The 22,230-nt window shown below is 47.6% G+C and overlaps 1 protein-coding gene across 1 annotated transcript in view; it reads left to right on the top strand.

Moving 5' to 3' along the window:
- The window catches only part of REC8 (REC8 meiotic recombination protein), a 144,971-nt gene that overhangs the window by 19,730 nt on the left and 103,011 nt on the right, over positions 1-22,230 (top strand). Inside the window, exons 3-6 of the mRNA XM_075340722.1 lie at positions 132-274; positions 6,024-6,099; positions 8,802-8,919; positions 20,324-20,414. Of these exons, the coding sequence (XP_075196837.1) occupies positions 132-274; positions 6,024-6,099; positions 8,802-8,919; positions 20,324-20,414 (428 nt within the window). The remainder of the gene's footprint in view (positions 1-131; positions 275-6,023; positions 6,100-8,801; positions 8,920-20,323; positions 20,415-22,230) is intronic.

Genomic DNA, 22,230 nt, shown 5'->3' with positions numbered 1-22,230 from the left:
CATTAGAGCCCACCAGCTTTATGTTTCACCCCATATTGTTGTTCTTATATTTTTCTTATAAATTAGACAGTCTTTGAATCCACAGAACTGGTGTTTTCATCACCTTGTATTTTCTTCTTGTTTCCCCTTAGTCAGAAGATCGTTCAGTATATCCTTCAACAGGTTCCTCCTCCATACCAGGGATCACCCATACCTCGGCTATCCCTCTACCTGTCGGCACAGCTCAGCTATGGAGTAGTGTGTGTTTACCACCGACAATGCGACCTGCTTATAGGTAAGAAGCTCCAGATAACATTACTCCTCATTTATAAGCATCATTGACAGCTACTTCACCCCATATTTTGTGCAGATGTGTAGGGGGGGGTGGCAGAAGCTCCACTAACCTCCCCAACGACCTGGCCTTGTTGTTGTGAGAGATATCTAGGTTACTGGTTAATTAACAGTATGTAATGTCTTGGGTTTGGGTGTAGTTCTGCTGTCCACCACCAGAGGGCACAGACAGTATCCCCATAGTTTGGTTGGGGGGAAGTGGATAAGCTCAGCCCAGACAGTAGAGAAGTGACACCTGCTGCGTCCATGTCTTTTTCCACCAGTCCTCAAACCAACAGGGTGGCCTTCTCTACATCAGGATCCAAACTCCTTCCACTCCGTCTTCCTCTGCAGCCTACTTCTTCCTTCCCTTCTCTACTGTCTGGGCTGGGCTTATCTACTTCCTCCCAACTTAACTATGGGGATGCTGTGCCATCTTGTGGGGGGACAGCAGAACTACACCCCAACCCAAGACATTATATACTGTTAATTAACCAGTAACCTAGATATCTCTGACAACAACGAGGCCAGGTCGTCGGGGAGGTTAGTGGGGCTCCTACCACCCCCCTACAGATGAATTACAATTATGTATCACTACAAACACAGTTGTGTGCAAAAATGTAGGTGACTCGCCCACCCCCGGGCTATGGGACACCCGGTGCCGGGCCGGACTAGTCCGGTGGTAGTCAGTGGTGGCTGGGCCCGGCTCCGTGGCCCTGGTGGGTGTCAGTAGAATATGTGGCTTGATGAATAAAGTTTGTGTTCGTGACGCCACCTGTGGTATGCGGCTAATAGGCCGCCGCTGCTGTATGAGGCCTCCGGGGGATGATATGGCAGCAATGGTAGTACTACTCCCCACAGGTGGAGCAATGGCCCGGGGCACAGTTGGTGCTTGTGAGTGTCTATGCAGATGAAATAACAGAGGCAACTTCAAGGGTGCAGTTTCAAGTTCTTTACTCACAATTCTTGTCACAGTCCTGCAGGGACCCTTGGACTGCTGGGGCCACTGTCAGGGACCTCCACCGTTTCTGGGTGATTCTGAGAGTAAAAGCCGGTACCCTTCCCTTAAGTGTCTCTATCTTCTGCTGTCTTCCTTAGCCTTGCCTTGGTAGGTTGAACCTGGCTTGGCCTCCACAACAGCCTCCGGGCTGGGGAGTCACCTGTCGGCTGATTATCCCTTTTCTAGAGGTACTGCTGTGGGCTGTGGCCCGGGGAGTTTACAACATTCCCTGGGCCTCGGTTTTTACTGTTTGGAGATGATTTTGCACTCCTCCGGTTTCTAGGGACCGTCCCCTGTTGCAGCTTGATCCCTCCACCGATGTTCTTGTGGAACAGGCCACCGCAGCTCTACAGCTACCCGTGGCCCTGGGACCCCTTCTGTTCTCTGCTTGGTGTCACCTGGACCCTCTGAGTCCCAGGATCTTCACCAGGAAGCTTCTCTTTCTTCTTCTTAGCTCCTGACTGACTTGGAGCTCTTTTTCCTTTCTCTTCTCCTCCTTGCCTGCCTCCGGCAGGCCTCCTCCTCCTTCCCCACTCTCTCTCCAACTCTGCTCTGACTAAACTAGAACTTCCTCTCAGTGTCTGCACTCTTGTGGCTCCTCCCACCTCCCCAGTTGCTCTGTTCTACCCTATAGGAGCTGGGATGGGTCTTACGGCCCCTCCCAGCATGCAGCATGGGAGGTTTTCTGCCACTTTCCCTGGTCCCAGTGTGTTCCTAGCAATGGGTGTAGTGTGGATTTACCAGGGGACCGGAGTTCACTCTCTTCCTCTCCCAGAATGGGGCATCACACCGCTGGATGGGATGCAATGACCTGTGGCGACGGAAGCCTCAGGGGCGCCACACTCCCCCACAGCAAATCCCAGCACGTCCTCGGGCTGAAAAACAACAGAAAATGTGGAGAAACTGCAAAAACATTTTTACACGTGTGTAGAAAGAAAAACAATAAAACATTTCTTCCCTTTATGGGAGGCACATATAAGTAAACGTTGTGAACTTCTTATAAAGAAAACTCTAAGTGTGCACTTCCAGTCCATTGCACGGTTCGGGCACATCCCCCATAATTCTGGTAGGGGGCACAACGGGTGCAACTAATTACATTTTTGGCTACAACAAGTCCAGTAGCCTGGCAGTTCGTTTCTTTTCAAACAACAAAGGGCAAATACACAACCAGCCACTAAGTCCAGTGGCCTGGTTACACAGGACACTTCACACATCACATTTACCAGGGACCACATTCCAGTCTAGTGGCCCGGTACACATACACGGGGGGGGTGACTTCTTCAAAAAGTACAAGGGGCAGTAGGGCAGGAAAGGGTGTCATCTTCAAAAAGAACATTAGGGCAGCACAAAAGGGACATCTTCACAAAGCATGAGGGGCAGACAGGGGCTATTTACAGTTCGGCTTCTTCCTTTTCTTTACTTCAATGGGTCGGATCCTGCTTCGGCAGGGCCCTGGGTAGCAGGTAGGCCATGGAGATCTGGGTCTGCGTCTCCTGTGTGCTGGTCCCTGACCCACTGCGAGGCGCTGCAGCCTGGGCAGGAATGGGGCTTCTTGCATGCTCAGCTCGGCGTTCTTGCAAAAGGCTGCTGGTTTGCAGAGGGATGTTGCTGTGATCTTTGGGGTCTTGCTTTGGCCGTGCACCTTGCATCACACAAGCCATGGAGATCCGGGTCTGTGTCTCCTGTGTGGCTGTTGCAGGCCCGCTGCTCAGTTCTGCGGCTTGGGCCTGCTTCGCGGTAGTGCTGCGGCTGCTGCTGACAGGGGAGACGCTGCACGCTGGCATAGTGCGGCGCCACTCCGGTTCTTCGGAGGCCATCTCCTCCCGCAGGATGTGGACGTGCAGGGCGTACCAGCCCCGGCTTCCCATCAGCCGTGTATATCCACAGCGTCACCCGGCTTTGCATCTCGCCCTGGGTGGCCTTTGGGCAGGTGTTCCTCAATATCTCGTCGGGCCACAAAGACATCTTTACCCAGTCTGGGCTCTCTGATGAAGCTCCAGCCTCCTTTCTGCCGGAAATCTACCACTAGGCCCCGTCTTACTGGGCCCTGTGACCCCTTAAGGGCCTTTCGGATTTCATCCTTGGAGGCCAGGTTGGACGCCTCCGCGGCCCTCCGCTTCTTCTCTCGGGCCTCCCGCTCCCGCTGGTACTCCTCCACTAATCTCTGGCAGGTCAGCTCATTTGCCAGGGGGGTCTCCTTGGTAAGCAGGGGCTGCTGCAGTCTCCCACTCTCAATGGGCGCTGCGTCCCAGTTCACTCCCGGGGATGTTGTTCCCAGGAGGCTTACTGGGGGACTCGGTAGGGGGCCCACTAACTGCTCGGGGTCCTCCCCTCCCCAGGCGCCGTCTTCGGGGGTTACCGGCAGGCCTCCGGTGCCCCACCGGGCGTCAGCGGGGCTGGCTGGGAAAGCTCCGGTGCCCCACCGGGCGTCAGCGGGGCTGGCTGTAAAGGCTAGCGGGACGGTGGAGGGACTGGGCGGTGGCGCTTGGTAGGGCCTTGGGTCCGGACGGGTCAGGGTTTCTAACAGCTCACCCGGTCGCTGCTCTGCGGCCTCCATCCTGTGGCCCACGCTCTCCGGCACCGTCGAGGTTTCACTCCGCCGGCCCACCTCTGCTTGCATGTTATTCAGCCTCCGAGCCAGGATTCGCATTTCCTCCCGGAGCAGGTCCAGCTCGGGATCCATCTTCCCGGTCCCTGGTGCGCACTTCTGCAGCCTCTCTGCCATGCTGCCGACCTGGGGAACGCTTGCTGGAACACTGCTCGGGTGCTCGACCACGCCACTCGGCTGCACCCTTTCCCTTCTCGGAGGCGGGGCCGGAGGCTGCACTAGCATCTGGCGCCAGACTGGCGCCCAGCCCATCATGGCCGGCACCGCTCCGCTCGCTATCAGATACATCTTCTTTATCTGCTGGTCTGGCATTTAGACTCTTTCTGCCAGCCGGCCAGCTTGTCTAGTCGCCATTTCTTCTTTCTCCGCCTTCTATGGCGGGCACCGCTTTGCGCTCTTTCTTGGAGAAGGGGGCGGGGCTTCTCTTCGCACCCTTTCTTCTTGCACGCCCCCCTTCTTCCCGCGCTCAGTGGCTTCAATGGCGGCAGTTTCTCACTGTAAACACAGGCTATTTCACGATTCTTCAGGCGCACAGTACCCGGTGTGACCGGGCACGAGATCCTGTTCGTGACGCCAAAATTGACTCGCCCACCCCCGGGCTATGGGACACCCGGTGCCGGGCCGGACTAGTCCGGTGGTAGTCAGTGGTGGCTGGGCCCGGCTCCGTGGCCCTGGTGGGTGTCAGTAGAATATGTGGCTTGATGAATAAAGTTTGTGTTCGTGACGCCACCTGTGGTATGCGGCTAATAGGCCGCCGCTGCTGTATGAGGCCTCCGGGGGATGATATGGCAGCAATGGTAGTACTACTCCCCACAGGTGGAGCAATGGCCCGGGGCACAGTTGGTGCTTGTGAGTGTCTATGCAGATGAAATAACAGAGGCAACTTCAAGGGTGCAGTTTCAAGTTCTTTACTCACAATTCTTGTCACAGTCCTGCAGGGACCCTTGGACTGCTGGGGCCACTGTCAGGGACCTCCACCGTTTCTGGGTGATTCTGAGAGTAAAAGCCGGTACCCTTCCCTTAAGTGTCTCTATCTTCTGCTGTCTTCCTTAGCCTTGCCTTGGTAGGTTGAACCTGGCTTGGCCTCCACAACAGCCTCCGGGCTGGGGAGTCACCTGTCGGCTGATTATCCCTTTTCTAGAGGTACTGCTGTGGGCTGTGGCCCGGGGAGTTTACAACATTCCCTGGGCCTCGGTTTTTACTGTTTGGAGATGATTTTGCACTCCTCCGGTTTCTAGGGACCGTCCCCTGTTGCAGCTTGATCCCTCCACCGATGTTCTTGTGGAACAGGCCACCGCAGCTCTACAGCTACCCGTGGCCCTGGGACCCCTTCTGTTCTCTGCTTGGTGTCACCTGGACCCTCTGAGTCCCAGGATCTTCACCAGGAAGCTTCTCTTTCTTCTTCTTAGCTCCTGACTGACTTGGAGCTCTTTTTCCTTTCTCTTCTCCTCCTTGCCTGCCTCCGGCAGGCCTCCTCCTCCTTCCCCACTCTCTCTCCAACTCTGCTCTGACTAAACTAGAACTTCCTCTCAGTGTCTGCACTCTTGTGGCTCCTCCCACCTCCCCAGTTGCTCTGTTCTACCCTATAGGAGCAGGGATGGGTCTTACGGCCCCTCCCAGCATGCAGCATGGGAGGTTTTCTGCCACTTTCCCTGGTCCCAGTGTGTTCCTAGCAATGGGTGTAGTGTGGATTTACCAGGGGACCGGAGTTCACTCTCTTCCTCTCCCAGAATGGGGCATCACACCGCTGGATGGGATGCAATGACCTGTGGCGACGGAAGCCTCAGGGGCGCCACATAGGCACCTCTGGTAAAATCATGCTACTGATTTTCACAATGTAAAACACATAACAACCGTGGCAGGAAACTTCCGACTGCAATATATACTATGTGCTATTGCAATATATCACATTGTACCACTTAAGATGTGCAAACCCAATAAAATGTAAGCTTTGTAAGAGAACACGACTTATCAACCTACTGAGGTCATCACCTGTCATAAGACAGTTTGGAGCCATTCTTTCATTCTAAACATATTGCTGATTTGTCTTCTGTTGCCCTTTAATTTGTATCATCCTAATTGCCTAACAATCTGTTCATCTCTCAGAGGAAGTGAAGACCATCTTAGATCGCTTGTATAGGGCTGAGAAGCAAACAAAAATTGACTTATTACACACTGAACAGTGAGTATTTTACAGTTTGTCGACATACGCCATTTTTGTTTAGTAGCTGTCTAATAAATAGTTTTTTTTCTTATTCATTCACCCACTAGTCCACCAGAGTACACAATTTATCTAGAGTTTCTTTATTAAGTTGTCCCTTTCTATCTAGTGTCATAGGGACTCCTTCCGAATTGCATATCTATGTCTTTTCTCAGGAGGGTTACAATAAATGAATGCATTGATTAAATTGTATGGACTGTACCACACAAATTCTTTAAGGAAGAAAACAAAGTCTTGTGATGACAGTTTACTCCTCCTTAGGGTACCGTCACACTTTAGCGACGCATCAGCGACCCCACCAGTGATCTGACCTGGTCAGGATCGCTGCTGCATCGCTACATGGTCGCTGGTGAGCTGTCAAACAGGCAGCTCTCACCAGCGACCAGTGACCAGCCAGCAGCGACGTGGAAGCGATGCTGCGCTTGCAGGGAGCTGGCGTCTGGAAGCTGCGGACACTGGTAACCACGGTAAACATCGGGTATGGTTACCCGATATTTACCCTGGTTACCAGCGCACACCGTTTAGTGCTGGCTCCCTGCATTCGTAGCCACAGTACACATTAAACCTTTGCTTATTTACCTGATGTTTAATCCGGCTACGTGTGCAGGGAGCGGGGAGCCTGCACTGGCAGCGTGAGAGCGGCAGACGCTGGTAACTAAGGTAAATATCGTGTAACCACCTTGGTTACCCGATGTTTACCTTGGTTACAGCTTACCGCAGGCTGCCAGACGCCGGCTCCTGCTCCCTGCACATTCAGTTGTTGCTCTCTCGTTGTCACACACAGCAATGTGTGCTTCACAGCGGGAGAGCAACAATAAAAAAATGAACCAGGAGTGTGTGCATCGAGCAGCGATCTCACAGCAGGGGCCAGATCGCTGGTTAGTGTCACACACAGCGAGATCGCTAATGAGGTCACTGCTGCGTCACAAAAACCGTGACTCAGCAGCGATCTCGCTATGTGAGAAGTACCCCTTATATGACTGGATTTATGGAGTATGGAGGACCTTATGGAGGAGTAGTTGGGGCAATTAGTCTTGAATTCATCTCTACGTCTTGGCTGGTGGCTATTTGGCCTCACGTCTTTCATTTTTCAGCATATATAATCTATGAGCTATAGTAGACAATTAGTTGTAATAAGTGGCTTTATGCTCTAAGTAATGTGCTTGCATTACACAATGCCAAAATATGATCCTCTTCTGCACCTTCAATCATAGTGCACTATCTCAGCTGTATTAACATATTCTAGTGCAAATACTTTATTGACGTGGATTACGCCAACTGACATGGCAGCACTGGGCTCTGTTCAGATTGCAGATTCTGACACTCTGTCTGATGGTTTCTCTGGTGTCTGGGATCAACAGATGTAGACTCATGTGTCGACCTGCTGTGTGCCAATTTCATAGGGAGGCTAGCAAGAGTTAGGCGGGCTTTACACGCTGCGACGTCACTAGCATCGGCTAGTGATGTCGAGCGCGATAGCACACGTCCCCATCGTACAAGCGATATATGGTGTTTGCTGCCGTAGCGAACATTATCGCTACGGCAGCTTCACTCGCACATATGTGGTCGGCGACGTCGCTGTGACTGCCGAACAATCCCGCCTTCAAGGGGGAGATGCGTTCGGAGTCACAGCGACGTCACCGCAACGTCACCAAACGGCCGGCCAATAGCAGCGGAGGGCCGGAGATGAGCGGGATGTAACATCCCGCCCACCTTCTTCCTTCCGCATTGCTGGTGGACGCAGGTAAGGAGATGTTTGTCGTTCCTGCGGCTTCACACACAGCGATGTGTGGTGCCGCAGGAACGACAAACAACATCATATCTGCAGCAGGAGCGACAATATGAAAATGAACGACGTGACACAAATCAGCGATTTTTGTCACTTTTGCGCTCGTTCATCGTCGCACCTAGGATTTACACATTGCGATGACGCTACCAGCGCCAGAAGTGCGTCACTAACGACGTGACCCCAACGATATATCGGTAGTGATGTCGCAACATGTAAAGCACCCCTTAATCTCTGCTAGTCTGCTTGCTCCTTTAATCACATGTTGTTGGGATACCTATAACACTGCTCCCCTCCTAATTATACTGTTGATGTTGAAATCCTTCTACCCATGTCTGCTATAGTTTATTCTGTGTTGGTCTGTGAAGCGTGGTGTCCCAGACTGTCTCTGGTGAAAGTTGTGCTTTTTGCTTGGTGCAGTTGTGGAGTATAGCCCTGTTGTTTTGTACTTCCTTCCTGCTCTTGTTTTCCTCATGAATCTCTTATTGTTTTTACCTTTGCATGTGCGTGTTGTGTGACAGATATTTGTTTTTCCCTTGTCTGTCTTTATCTGTGGTTTCAACTCTCTCCTGTCCCGTCCCTTTCTGAGGGTGGGGGAATTAGATCAGGACTGGTCAGGAGCAGGGCCTGGAAGGAGTCTCAGGCCTCTCCACCATTAGGAGTATCCCTGAGATTAAGGATAGCATGGGGTCCCCTCGCTTGAGGGAAAGCCTAGGAGCCCCTGTTCCCCGCTATCCCAAAGTCATTGTGACATGTAGTTGGTTCAATTACTAAAATGTTTTCCTATGTTGTATGTGTGTTATTTCCTTTACACATATATTTATAGTAGGTATCTAGTTTCTGCATTATATAACGAGACATTATGTGCATATTTTAGACGCTTGTTGCTTCCAGATAATCTGATGCTCATGCAGATGCTGGAGGATGCCCCTGATCCTTTTTTTGGGATGATGGACATATCTCCTGAATTGCCGGACCCAATGATGATCCCACAGGTAAAATACTGTGTGATATGTGTGGCGCATTTTGTATTGTTTCACAAATATAAAGGACAGACCAGCACCTGCAAACAGAACAAGACAAGTGTGAACTGGTGCAAGCTGAGAATTCAATATAATTAAAAAAAACTGCGGCACTATGAAATGTTATAACATGCAAACACTGAATATAGGAATTTGGAACTGCATTACTGCTATTAAAACTATGTTTAAAAAATTAGATACTTAGCGCACAAATTGACCAATTCTTGAGAGCCCAACAGCCAGCGACAAGGTGTATCTCTTTGTTGGGACCCTAATCTAATATGCCTACAATTTTATGGGCAGGTAGGATCCAGCTTAATTAAAAATAATTTATTTTTTTTTATTATTATCTTGCATTGTTTCAACACATAACATAAAATACATCGGCTATGGACATAACCTAGGTATTACATTGTTTCTTCCTTTGTGTTGATGTCTATATTTAAATGTTAAAGATTTAGTAAATGCCATAAAGAATGTACAAGATGTTTGTGATGGTGGGATATGGGGAGGTGTATCTTGCTGAACAGATTCCTATTTCAAGCTTGATTCATTGTCTTATTTGAACTACTTCTGTGTACATTTCTATTGTTGTAGGTAATCACCCCCTATAGTGCAAGGTTGTAGCCTCTTGAGGCACTTCCATCCCTGGGAGTAGGGGGAGGTGGGCCTAGAGTCCAACTAGTGTAAACTCTCTGCTTACCTGGGAGATTCAGTCAGTCTGTGTGAAACTTGAAGAAAGAACATTGATCCTCTGGGAGGGAATAGCTGAGGCTGGATCCTAGAGCCGGTGTATGGACAGTTACAGACTGGAGATCAGTGGCCACGTGGGATTGCGTTTTGTTGTGCACCTGTTGGACTCAAGGAACTCATATAAGGACCATTGCCCTATTTTCCCTGGCATCGGAATACCAGGCGGTGCCCCTGGATCTTTTGTTTTGTTGTGGACTCCTTGCAGACTTTAAGGATCTATATTTATGTTTGGTGCTTTATCTTTGTGGTTCCAATAAAGCCCTTTGGATTGTTCCTTGGCCTGTTGTCCCTCCTTGCTCTGCTGTACACCCCGTCACAAACTGGTTGGCAGCGGTGGGATCAGAGCAGAAGGAATGGAGGACAACGGCCCATCAACAGCTGGAACCAGAACCTCAGAGTACAAGAACTGGACTGCGGTGAACCTACAAACAAAGGCCCGTGAACTGGGAGTCAGCTACAAGGGACTCTCCAAGGAGCAGCTGATTGAGGCGTTGGAAGGAGTTTGCTCGCAAAATGACGCTGAGGAAGATCCTCCCAGCAAACGGAAGAAAGACGGCAGCCGGAGGTAAATACCCAAAAAAGTCAGTGGGGTGTGTGGTACGAGGAGGAGATGGCCTTGCTGGGAGAGGAGACCACCATAGAATATAAGATGGAGGTCATGCATGGAGCTAAAGAGAAGGAGCGCAGGATGGAGGAGATGGCATTGCTGGATAAGCAGCTCGCTGTGGAAGCCGCTAGAGGTTCCAGACAGACTGTAACCCCAGCACCCACCATGAGGGAACTTCCCAGAGTGTCCCGCAAAGACTTCAAGCAATTTAATGAGGCTGCTGGTGACATTGAGGGCTTCTTCCAGGACTTTGAGCATCAGTGTCGATTAATGGAAGTCCCAGAAAGGGAGCGCGTCCGGCATCTGGTTGGGCTCTTAGAGGGTGGAGCTGCCACAGCCTATAGAGCTATGGACCCTCGGTGGAACTGTGAGTATGCGGATATTAAACAGACTATTCTAGAACATTATGCTGTAACGCCAGACACTTACAGGACTCAGTTCCGTACTTTAGCATGTGATGAGGAAGTGTCTTTCAAGATGTATGCCCACAAACTCAAACATCTGTGGCATCGTTGGCTGGAGGCAGAGGAGGCCTTAACCTTGAAGACCGTCCTCCAGGTCCTTCTAAAAGAGCAGTTTTACTTCAAGTGCCCTGCTGAGATCCGGGAATGGGTGCGTGAAATGAGACCAGCCACTGTGGAGGAAGCTGCAGCTCTAGCTGATGAGGTGCTCACTATCAAGCATCAGTGGAAGAAGCTGCTAGCAGAGGGAGCAAAAATGACCAGCTCCCCAACACCAGAGGTTCCTTGTCCTTAAGTGCCCAATGTTCCTCAACCTCCTAGATCACCACCTCATGTGGATACCCGTGTGTATGTGCCTCCAGTTGTTTCTACCACATTTTCTGGAATGCGACGAGGAGAGAAAGTAGAAGAGCGAAGATGTTATAGCTGTGGGCATCCCGGGCATCTGCGTGCCACATGCCCATCTATCCCGTGGAGTCATCCTCCAAATCGACAACCACCTCCAGCACCTGCACCTCCCTATCAGTCACCAAGGTCTCCTACCTACTTCTCCAGAAGGCAAACTGGAAGGAGTGAGACGCAGCGCAGATGTTATCAATGTGGGCAGCCTGGTCATCTGCAAGCTCACTGTCCAGGTGTTCAGAGGCAGAACAGCTGCAGACCACCTTTGCCTGTCCATTATCTACAGACACCCTCAACAGGAGAAGAGCTGGATTCTGGCCCTGATGATTTGCCAAGTGACTCTGATATGTTGACTTCCCTACCAGGAGTCTATGGAGTGCGAGCCACAGCCACCCGTTCTTATGATCTTCGGCATAAACATCTACAGGAGGTTGTGCTGGATGGCCAAAAAGTTGTTGGCTTTCGTGACACTGGGGCTTTTCTCACCATAGCAGATCCCCGAGTAATTCAACCAGAAGCAATTCAAAAGGGACCAGGAATTGCCATTGAATTGGCTGGAGGTACTCAGAGATATATTCCAAGAGCGAGTGTAACCCTGGATTATGGCTTTGGGGCAAAACAATGCATAATCGGTGTGATGAGCGGCCTCCCTGCAAACATTCTCCTAGGCAATGATGTGGGAGATATACAATGCCGATTTGTGGGTGCAGAAAGCCGAGTTTGAGTGAGGGAGGACACAAAAGGAACCTTGTCCTTCCAACCCTATCGCTCTACAAGGGATTACCTACAGCTTTTCCATCCAATACAAGTGTGGAAGCCAACACCAGAATGCTGATGGACTGTCCCAGCAAGAAGAACCATAGACACTTCCGGCTCTTGCGCTGATCATGTAGGACACAGGACGCCTGAGCTCTGTCATTCCCTGCAGCTCTGACATATATACCGGACATCCCACCAGCCTCCCCCGCTCCATACCACCGGTGAGTGAAGTTGCTGAATGCAGGGACGTTCATGGGGAGCCGTGGAGATAATCACTTGAAACAGCACGGTGAACTTCGCTCTCCCCCTCCCTCACAAGATCTGGCAGCATGATAAAGATGGCGCCGGAGCCTGCCCTGCACTAACATCAGATCTGTACACAGAGAGCAGGACGCAGCTTACCTTGCACTCACTCCCCCAGCACTAAACAGTTAACCGGCAGCAGAATAATAAATCTCCTGGAGTCCTGATAAGATATCAGCAGCAAACAACGCTACTGACAAGTTCTGCAAAGAGCAGAGTTAAAGGGAACCTGTCATCAGAAATTTCGCCCAAAAGCTAAAAGATTCCCCCTCTGCAGCTCCTGGGCTGCATTCTAGGAAGGTCCCTGTTATTATTGTGCCCCATGTGAGACCAAAATAAAGCCTTTATAAAGTTTTACCTTTTTGTATGCAGCTTCTGTAAATTCGTCACGGGGGCGGGCTCTCTGCCGTCCGTTATTCTGCCTCCTGGTCCTGTATGCCGCCCCCATCGCGCCTTTCCATATCTGATGCACCGCCCACTGCTCCAGCCATCCCCGCGCATGCCCAGTGCCAGTCTCACGGGACTGAGCAGTTTGACCGCTGGTGACGTGTGCGCAGGCAAGTGATTATGGACGGGACTGTGACTGTTATCAGCAAGTACCCGGCCATAATCTCTTGAGCGCGCAAACCTCTCCAGCGGTCACACTGAGCTCAGGGTAGTGCTAGACTGTATGGGCTGCTTCCAGGGATGACGTCCCTTTGTCATGTGATAGGGGCGTGTTCAAAATACACATGACAAAGGGACGTCATCCCTGGAAGCAGCCCATACAGTCTAGCATCTACACTGAGCACAGTGTGTCTGACCGCTGGAGAGGTTTGCGCGCTCAAGAGATTATGGCCGGGTACTTGCTGATAACAGTCACAGTCCCGTCCATAATCACTTGTCTGCGCACACGTCACCAGCGGTCAAACTGCTCAGTCCCGTGAGACTGGCACTGGGCATGCGCGGGGATGGCTGGAGCAGTGGGCGGTGCATCAGATATGGAAAGGAGCGATGGGGGCGGCATACAGGACCAGGAGGCAGAATAACGGACGGCAGAGAGCCCGCCCCCGTGACGAATTTACAGAAGCTGCATACAAAAAGGTAGAACTTTATAAAGGCTTTATTTTGGTCTCACATGGGGCACAATAATAACAGGGACCTTCCTAGAATGCAGCCCAGGAGCTGCAGAGGGGGAATCTTTTAGCTTTTGGGCGAAATTTCTGATGACAGGTTCCCTTTAAAAAGCCGGGAATCCCTGGGCCCTTCCCCCATCTTGTCCAGACCTGTGCATAAGCAGGTGCTGAATCTCTAGGCATACAGAATCAGTGCAAAGCTCTGGAGAAAGTGAAAGAAGCTGAAGGAGGGAAGTTTAAACATACATCCCTGCAAAGTTTCAGGACAGTGAGAATTCATATAACTCTGGCAGGGGGGAGAAAGGGGTGAAAGTGAGAATAAACAAAAGGGGGAGCAGAATCAAGATTTGTCTGACAACCCACACTAAATCAGTGTCAAAACTTGCGTCCCTTCATTCACTATTTGATGGAAAGATACCTGCTGCGCAGCAGCTCCAAAACACAAAATCCTCATACATCCGGCGTACAGTGTGAAAAAAAGATTGTGACTGCCCATACAGAATTAAGGGTCCCTCGGTCACCTGAGAATACTCATCAGATGGAGATGGAGGATTCCCCGGGGACCCCGGATGTATTCAAAACAGTGGAGGGTATGGATTATAAGCGTCTGGCTGATGAAGTCGCCAATCGTTTGCTACCTGACATCTCCGCTACAATTAAAGCATCAATAGAAAAAGCTCTCAGTGCCATACAGAACCAACTTGATGAGACGGTGGAACAGGTTGCGGCTATGGAAACCAAAATGTCGACGTTAGAGGAGGACTTCAGCTCTGACCACACTACAGTCATGCGTCTGGCCAGGGAGAATCTGATCCTGAGGGACCGTGTGGACGATCTGGAGAACCGCTCCAGAAGAAGCAATTTGCGCATTGTCGGCCTGCCTGAAACATACCCGGTTGGTGAGCTACGTACATTGTGTGAATCCACTATTCCTACAACCCTGGGAGTAGCAGGAAGGAGAAAAGTGGAAAGGGTGCACCGCATTGGTCCGCCAAGGAGAGGTGATGAGAGTGAAAATAACAGACGCCCAAGACAAGTCATAATGAAATACTTGGACTTTTCCGATAAACAGGAAATATTACAGGCATACAAGAAATTGAAACATCCCTTGGAGGTGAAAGGCTCGCGCATCTTGCTCTTCGAGGATTTTTCTGCGGAGGTCACACGGCAGCGGAGGGCATTCTCATACATATGCTCTGCCTTATTTAAGAGAAATATACGCTTCCAGTTAAAGTACCCGGCAACGTTGATTATCAGACATCAGGATGGATCCTACAATTCTTTCTCAAGTCCAAAGGAGGCAGAGGCCTTTATTGAGCGGATCAACAGTCCTCGTGACCTCAGGAATTCTCCAGGACAAGGGCGCAACGACTCACCGAACCAGAGAGTTACCAAAGGGAGCTCTGTGAAGCTCGCTACAGCTTCCCCGAAGGACCAGAGACAACAAAACATGGAACTTAAGGGAACCTGAGACAAATAGACAAATGTCGGATGTATGAAGTTCAAGGTGGGACACCTGTTTTTGATTTAGGCTGGAGAAGCCGCAGTGGAAAAAGTTCAAGAAATCTGAGGCGGAGGAAAGGAAAGAGAACTTTTTTTTTTTTTCCCCTTCTCTCTTTCTTTGTAGGTGGGACACTCCTTTATATTGGTTAAATGCTATACAAGTATAAGGTTGACTGAGCTTGGAAGATGATCAGAAAAAAGTGAAGTCTGAGTATTATGGTATAGTTGGGGGGGGGAGGGGAGGGAGATGTTTGAAATGTTTGGGGATTTTGGATTCAAGTGAAGTAGCAAAGATTTTACACAGAGTTATTATTATTACTATTGCTCTCACTATTGCAAGTGAGCACTATGTTCAATTGTCTAATTGGTTGAATTTTTTTTTGGCAAAGGAGGGCAGCAAAAACATGGTAAACGAAAGGCAGGATTTCCATTTATTACATGTACTTTATGAGAATAGTCACCTGGAATGTTAAGGGGTTACGTTCCCCACAAAAAAGAATTAAGATATTACGCCACCTTAATCGCCTCAAACCGGACATTGCGCTCCTTCAGGAAACTCATCTGGAAGGTTCAGACATGCAGATGATGGGGAAATTGTGGGTTGGAGGAGTCTATGGGTCATCTTCAGTTAAAAGGAAAGCAGGGGTTATTACATTAGTAAGTAGGAGATTACAACATCAAGTCCTGGAAACATATGCGGACACGGAAGGTAGGGTTCAGATGGTCTCAGTGGAGATACCTGGAGGAATTTATAAAATCTTTAATATTTATGCCCCGAACGAAAACAACAAATCATTCTTTCAACGACTTGAGGCCAAAATTTTAGAACATGCCCATTTTAATCTAATAATTGGGGGGGATTTCAACTCGGTGGTATCTGTGCTAGAGGACAGGAAAAATGCTAAAGGCCCCCCAAATGTACCGCGCGGCCATGATAAAGTTATGCGTCCTCTGTTAAATGCCACGGCCTTATGGGATGCGTGGAGACTACTGCACCCTCAGGATAGGGAATTTACGCACTATTCACATGCTAATAGCTCCTGGTCTCGCATTGACTACTTCCTTATTTCAGGGAACCTGGTACGTGCGCTCCACTCAGCTACTATCCAGGATTTGGTGATTTCTGACCATGCCCCGGTGGTGCTAGACCTAGCAAACATTTATCCCAGAGGAACGGACTATCTGTGGAGATATCCTTCCTTCCTTAAAGATAATGAAGATTTTTCCTTGAAATTAAAGGCATGGTGGACGGAATTTATGGTACATAATGATCAACATAAAGACACACCTATGTTATTATGGGACACGGCGAAAGCAGTATTACGGGGCAGAACGATAGCACATGTTTCCTATTTGAAGAAAAAGGCTCATCTTAAATTTACTGAAACCTCCCATAAATTGAGGGAAGCATATACTTCTTTTCAAAAGCATCCTGATAGGGACCATAGAGATAGATGGGTAATAGCCCAAAGAGCTTTTAATGAGTGGGCGGAAAAACGGGAACAAATGGCTAGGTCAATGCAAGAAGCTACATTACATCGCTTTGGAAATAAAGCAGGGAAAATACTGGCCAATTTAGCGAAAAATAGGATTATAACTCAGGGACCCATGCAAATAAAAAATCAAAAGGGGGAGATACACAAAAACCCTAAGACAATAATTGAGACTTTAGGCACGTATTATAGAAACCTTTATTCGTCGGAAAAGGGAGACAAATTTCCTGATAATAATCTTTTATCTAAAGTGACACTACCTCGACTCACAGAAGAGCATCGCACTTTTCTGAATGCCAAAATTACGGGGGAAGAAGTATTGGGGACAATCAACTCCATGCATAATTATAAAGCCCCTGGCCCTGACGGATTTACGGGAGAATTCTATAAAACAGTAAAGGAAGAGATCTTACCTACATTACTAGAGCTGTATAATAGCATACTAGACGGTAATGCGTCTTTCCAAAATAATAACCGGGCATATATAAAATTGATCCCTAAACAGGGGAAGGACCCGAAGGATCCGGGTTCGTATAGGCCCATATCACTTATCAACCTAGATATGAAGATAATGTCAAAGATTATGGCAAATCGTCTAGCTATAATTCTTCCCCAACTGATTTCCCCAGCACAGGCCGGTTTCATTCAGAAAAGATCAGGGACACTAAATATTAGAAAAGTTCTTCTTGTCCTGGATAGGGTTAACCTTCGGCCTCTGAAAGGAGAATCTCCCGCTTTGCTTACAATAGATGCCGAGAAAGCCTTTGACAATATTGAGTGGTCATGGCTTTATAGAGTTCTAGATGAAATGCGTTTTTCGGGGTCATTTTATACCTACATTAGAGAAATTTACACAAATCCGAAGGCTCAAGTTTACATTCCAGGATATCTGTCAGCCCCTTTTCCATTACTGAAAGGAACCAGACAGGGTTGCCCCCTTTCCCCATTACTTTTTAATCTGGCTCTGGAACCATTGGTACGATTGTTATCTACACATAGCACCTTCCAGGGTATTTCTGTAAATAATAGACAAATTCAGTCAGCTTTTTTTGCAGATGACATTTTGCTTTTCCTTTCGAATCCAGCTCAGCAGGTCCCCGAGATTTTACAAATTTTGCGAGAGTTTGGAGCGTACTCAGGCTTCAAGATTAATGCGTCAAAGTGCGAGCTCCTATACCTGGGAGGGACAAATGTTCAAACACGGGAGCAGAACCCTTTTGAAGGAATTACAGTGGCTAAGTCATATATCACATACCTGGGAGTTAAAATAGGTAAGGTTCCGGCAACCCTTTATAGTCTAAACTATCCACCCCTTCTGAGCCAAATAGAGCAAGATCTTAAAAGATGGCACGACCTTCCATTGAACATAATTGGTAGAGTCCACCTAATTAAGATGATGTCGATATCAAAATTAATGTATCATCTTCAAACACTTCCCCTGCTTCTCAAGCATAAAGATATTGTCCAGTTAAATAGAGCTTTTTCACACTTCATTTGGAGGGGGAAACGCCCTCGTATAGGGCTTAAGAAGTTAATGGCATCTAAGGTTCATGGAGGTCTGAGTTTGCCGAACATTCGGGGTTACAATATAGCCTGTTTGACTAGATATATACTGGATTGGATTAAAGGCTCTAGGCATTATTCAGCGTTGGAGCTTGAGAGAGACTATGCACAGCCTTGGGATCTGGTGGCATTGCTTCATACTAGGCAGGCTAATCTCCCAGTGAAAATCAAGCACTCTTCCTTATTTAAAGACACGATTGCAGCGTGGAAGGCGTTGAGGAAAAACTACAAACTTCCCCATAAAATATCCAAATACTTGCCTATATGGGGGAATCCAGAGTTTGTGCAGGGGACAAGCAATAAGCTGTTTGAAGAGTGGAAGGTGAGAGGTATAAGGACTGTTGCTCATCTCTTGCACACCTCAGAACCTAGATGGTTGAGTAGAGACGAAATTATAGCGCAGTATGGCCTGGGGCCTAACCAAGTAATCCAATATGACCAAGTGAGATATAGCATTATGACTCAGTTGCATGATGTGACCCAGGAGGTAGTATTTAACTCTTTTGATTGTCTGGTAAAGAACTCAATAACTTCATCATCTATCTCTTTTCTTTATGGAGCCATGCGTGATCTATTAATAGGACAGCACCCGGAAGGTTTATTTAAATCTTGGGAAAAACAATTTGAGGACCCGTCTATGGGGGTAAAAATTAGGGGAGGGTGGAATGCTCTTCGTAAATCAATTTTAAATGAGAATTGGCGAGAAACCCAATTTAGAATTATGCACAAGGCAATTTATGGTTTTAATCTCCCTCCATCAGCAACAAAGCCAGACAGGATTACGTATTGCCCTAAGTGTAAGAGTAGTGGAACTGATCTCCTTCACGGGTTGTGGTCCTGCCCCCATTTGAGTCCATTATGGTCACAGATCAAAAGTTGTATACAAAAGGTGTGGGGTCTTGAAGTTCGGCTCTCACCTGGGTTCGCTATTTTTCACCATTGGGAGGAGGGGAACGATACCAAAGGGAAGATGACTAACCCACCCAGACTTATACATGTGATACTTCTGGCAGCCAAGAGAGCGATACTAAAAAATTGGTTGGAGTCTAGGGTCCCCGCGATTGAAGAGATCTTGGGTCAGCTCATGCATCTTCTTGAAATAGAAGGATTGGATGCAGAAAGGAGGGCGGATAGAATACGACAGCACTTTAACAAATGGAAGAAATTCATACTGGCCTATTGTACTCGGGAGGAGATAGTCAGGATTATGTCACCTTTCAAAGACACAGTCTGGTATCATACTGAAAAATTGAAGGATACATTGGATGGCTTGGAGGTGGGGGAGGAAAGGCCGAAAGCTGACTAAAAGGAGAGGGGGAAATAACCGATTTGAGTGGGACTTCTTTATTATATGTCATTACCATGTTCACAAGGGTTCAATGGGGGGAATGATAAGAATGATGGGTTAAGGGGTCGCTGCTTTCCTTTGCTTTATCTTGCCATGTTACGGTTATTGATTTTAAAAATTGGTATGGAATTTGGGATGATCAAATATGACAATGTAATGTTGAATTTACAATGCTGAATTCGCTTATGCCAGTGTTATGTTATTGAAAAATTTGAATAAAAATATAGTTAAAAAAAAAAAAAGAAGAACCATAGACTATTCACAGCTGGGCAACATGGACGTAAGTGAGATGGCCAGAGGTCTGTGTAGACCTCGTGGCATACTCACTTATTAAAAAGGGGGGACAGGTTGTGATGGTGGGATATGGGGGAGGTGTATCTTGCTGTACAGATTCCTATTTCAAGCTTGGTTCATTGTCTTATTTGAACTACTTCTGTGTACATTTCTATTGTTGTAGGTAATCACCCCCTATAGTGCAAGGTTGTAGCCTCTTGAGGCACTTCCATCCCTGGGAGTAGGGGGAGGTGGGCCTAGAGTCCAACTAGTGTAAACTCTCTGCTTACCTGGGAGATTCAGTCAGTCTGTGTGAAACTTGAAGAAAGAAGATTGATCCTCTGGGAGGGAATAGCTGAGGCTGGATCCTAGAGCCGGTGTATGGACAGTTACAGACTGGAGATCAGTGGCCACGTGGGATTGCGTTTTGTTGTTCACCTGTTGGACTCAAGGAACTCATATAAGGACCATTGCCCTATTTTCCCTGGCATCGGAATACCAGGCGGTGCCCCTGGATCTTTTGTTTTGTTGTGGACTCCTTGCAGACTTTAAGGATCTATATTTATGTTTGGTGCTTTATCTTTGTGGTTCCAATAAAGCCCTTTGGATTGTTCCTTGGCCTGTTGTCCCTCCTTGCTCTGCTGTACACCCCGTCACAATGTTATTAATGGTAGAATATTAATCAGTCCTTGCATTTGCCAATAGCTGTTGTGATAGATTGGGTCTTTCCTTACATGTTTTAAGTCTGCATAAATGCTTCATGTTAGACAATCTTCTCCTCTCTTTGTATAACATAGCTTAGCATGCTTTTGGAGACTTCAGGACCTGAAATTGTCCGATTAGAAAAAACTCCTCCAAGACGCAAGAGGAGAGCAAGCCATAGAGAAGGTGAGATTGGAAGGACCCGGAAAATAAGGCTGTCCACTTCATTTAGCTTGAACACTGATGTTCATCAAAGAAGATTTTGCTGACTATCGCTTATTAAAGGGATTTTTCATTTTCTGAAAAGCCATATATCCAAGCATAATTTACTTAAAAATCCCCCAAAATAAGCTTTACTCACCATCCCCAGGTCCAGAGCGAGCTTACTCCACCGCTGCCAGTGTCTGGTGTTGTCTGCAGCACTGATGTTAATGGCACTACATCAATCACTAAGCTCAGAGGCTCTGCAGTGACCAAGCTTGGTGATTGGCTGCAGTGCTGTCGACAGGATATCAGTGCTGCAGATCATGACAGATACTGGTGTAGCGAAAGACTCCAACACTGTGGTTTTTTGTTAAACTCTGCAGCTGGGGACAGAGGTGTTCTGAAAACGGAAAATCTTGTTAACCCCTACACAACATATAATCTAAACTTCCGCCATATGTCGTGTCTCTGCCTTTGATGCAGGTTGCACACCGAGCCTACATCTTTCCTGGCAGATGAGGGTTAATTTATTCAGGAGCTCTGCCCATGGCTGTTACACTGTTAAATGTTGCTGTCAATCTCTGACAGCGACATCTAACATGCTCCGGCAGGGAGCACGTTATTCCATCTTCCCATCGATGCATCCATGATGAGATTGAGGGGCGCTGACGGGTGTGATAAAAGCTGACGGTCTGGTGAAGACCCCCCCCCCCCGTGCTTGTCATTGTGATACTCCAGTGTAAGCCAGCGTTTTAGCTGGCATTCATAGGAGGTCGTGATTTTCACTATACATGGCAGTGCTGATGTGCTGCTGTGTACAGCACAAGGGATTACACTATCGCAGCTTCAAGTCTCTTAATGTGGACTATAGAATAAAAAAAGTTTTTAAAAGTATTAAAAAAAGACCCTTCTTTTGCACCAGTGAAAATGAACAAAAAATACACATATTTGGTATTGCTGCATTCATAAAAGTCTGATCTATCAAAATATAATATAAATGAATCTGTAAAGAGGAAAAAAAAGTGAAACACCATAATTGTTTTTTGGCTATAGCAATATTACAATAGAATGCAATAAGAGGCGATCAAAACATCATTCCAACCCGAAAATGGTATCAGTAAAAACAGCTTAAGGTGTAAACATAAGCCATCACACAGCCCCCTATGCCGAAAATTGAAAGCGTTACAGGTCTTGGAAAATGGCGATGCAACGAAAAAGTTTTTTTTCTTATAAATTTCAGAATTTTACTCATCACATAAATAAATAGAAAAAAACTATGCATGTTTGATATCTATGAAATCGCACTAACCTGTAGAATCATAAGACCAGGTCAGTTTTACCTTATAGTGGACATGCTAAATAAAAAAAACCCCAACAAAATTGTGAAATTGCATATTTTTTTGCAATTTCAACGTATTTGGAATTTTATTTACCACTTTCTAGTGCATCACATGATAAAATCAATGGTGTCATTCAATGGTAAAATTCGTGCCGCCATAATCAAGCCCTATTAAGGCAATACCGATATTACACTAAACCATAAGCAGTGATGAGTAACTACGACCGACTGCTGTTTTCTTAAAAGGTAACTGCACTTTGAAGGAACTTTTCAGAATAAACTGTCCTGTGTGACTACATGAGGAATATCACTATTTCTGACCATTCTGGAGAACTGTCTGATAAGTGAGGAAGGATGTGATAATATGTTTGGTAAAGCTTGTTATATTTGCCTGCTCTATAGATTTATGCAGTTTGCAGAAAGTACAGGTCCATTTTAAACAACAGCCAGGTTTATGGG

Source organism: Anomaloglossus baeobatrachus, chromosome 1, assembly GCF_048569485.1.
Source record: "Anomaloglossus baeobatrachus isolate aAnoBae1 chromosome 1, aAnoBae1.hap1, whole genome shotgun sequence".
Taxonomy (NCBI): Eukaryota; Metazoa; Chordata; class Amphibia; order Anura; family Aromobatidae; genus Anomaloglossus; species Anomaloglossus baeobatrachus.
The sequence above is the reverse complement of the archived record's forward strand: the minus strand, read 5'-3'. Positions and strand labels throughout refer to the sequence as shown.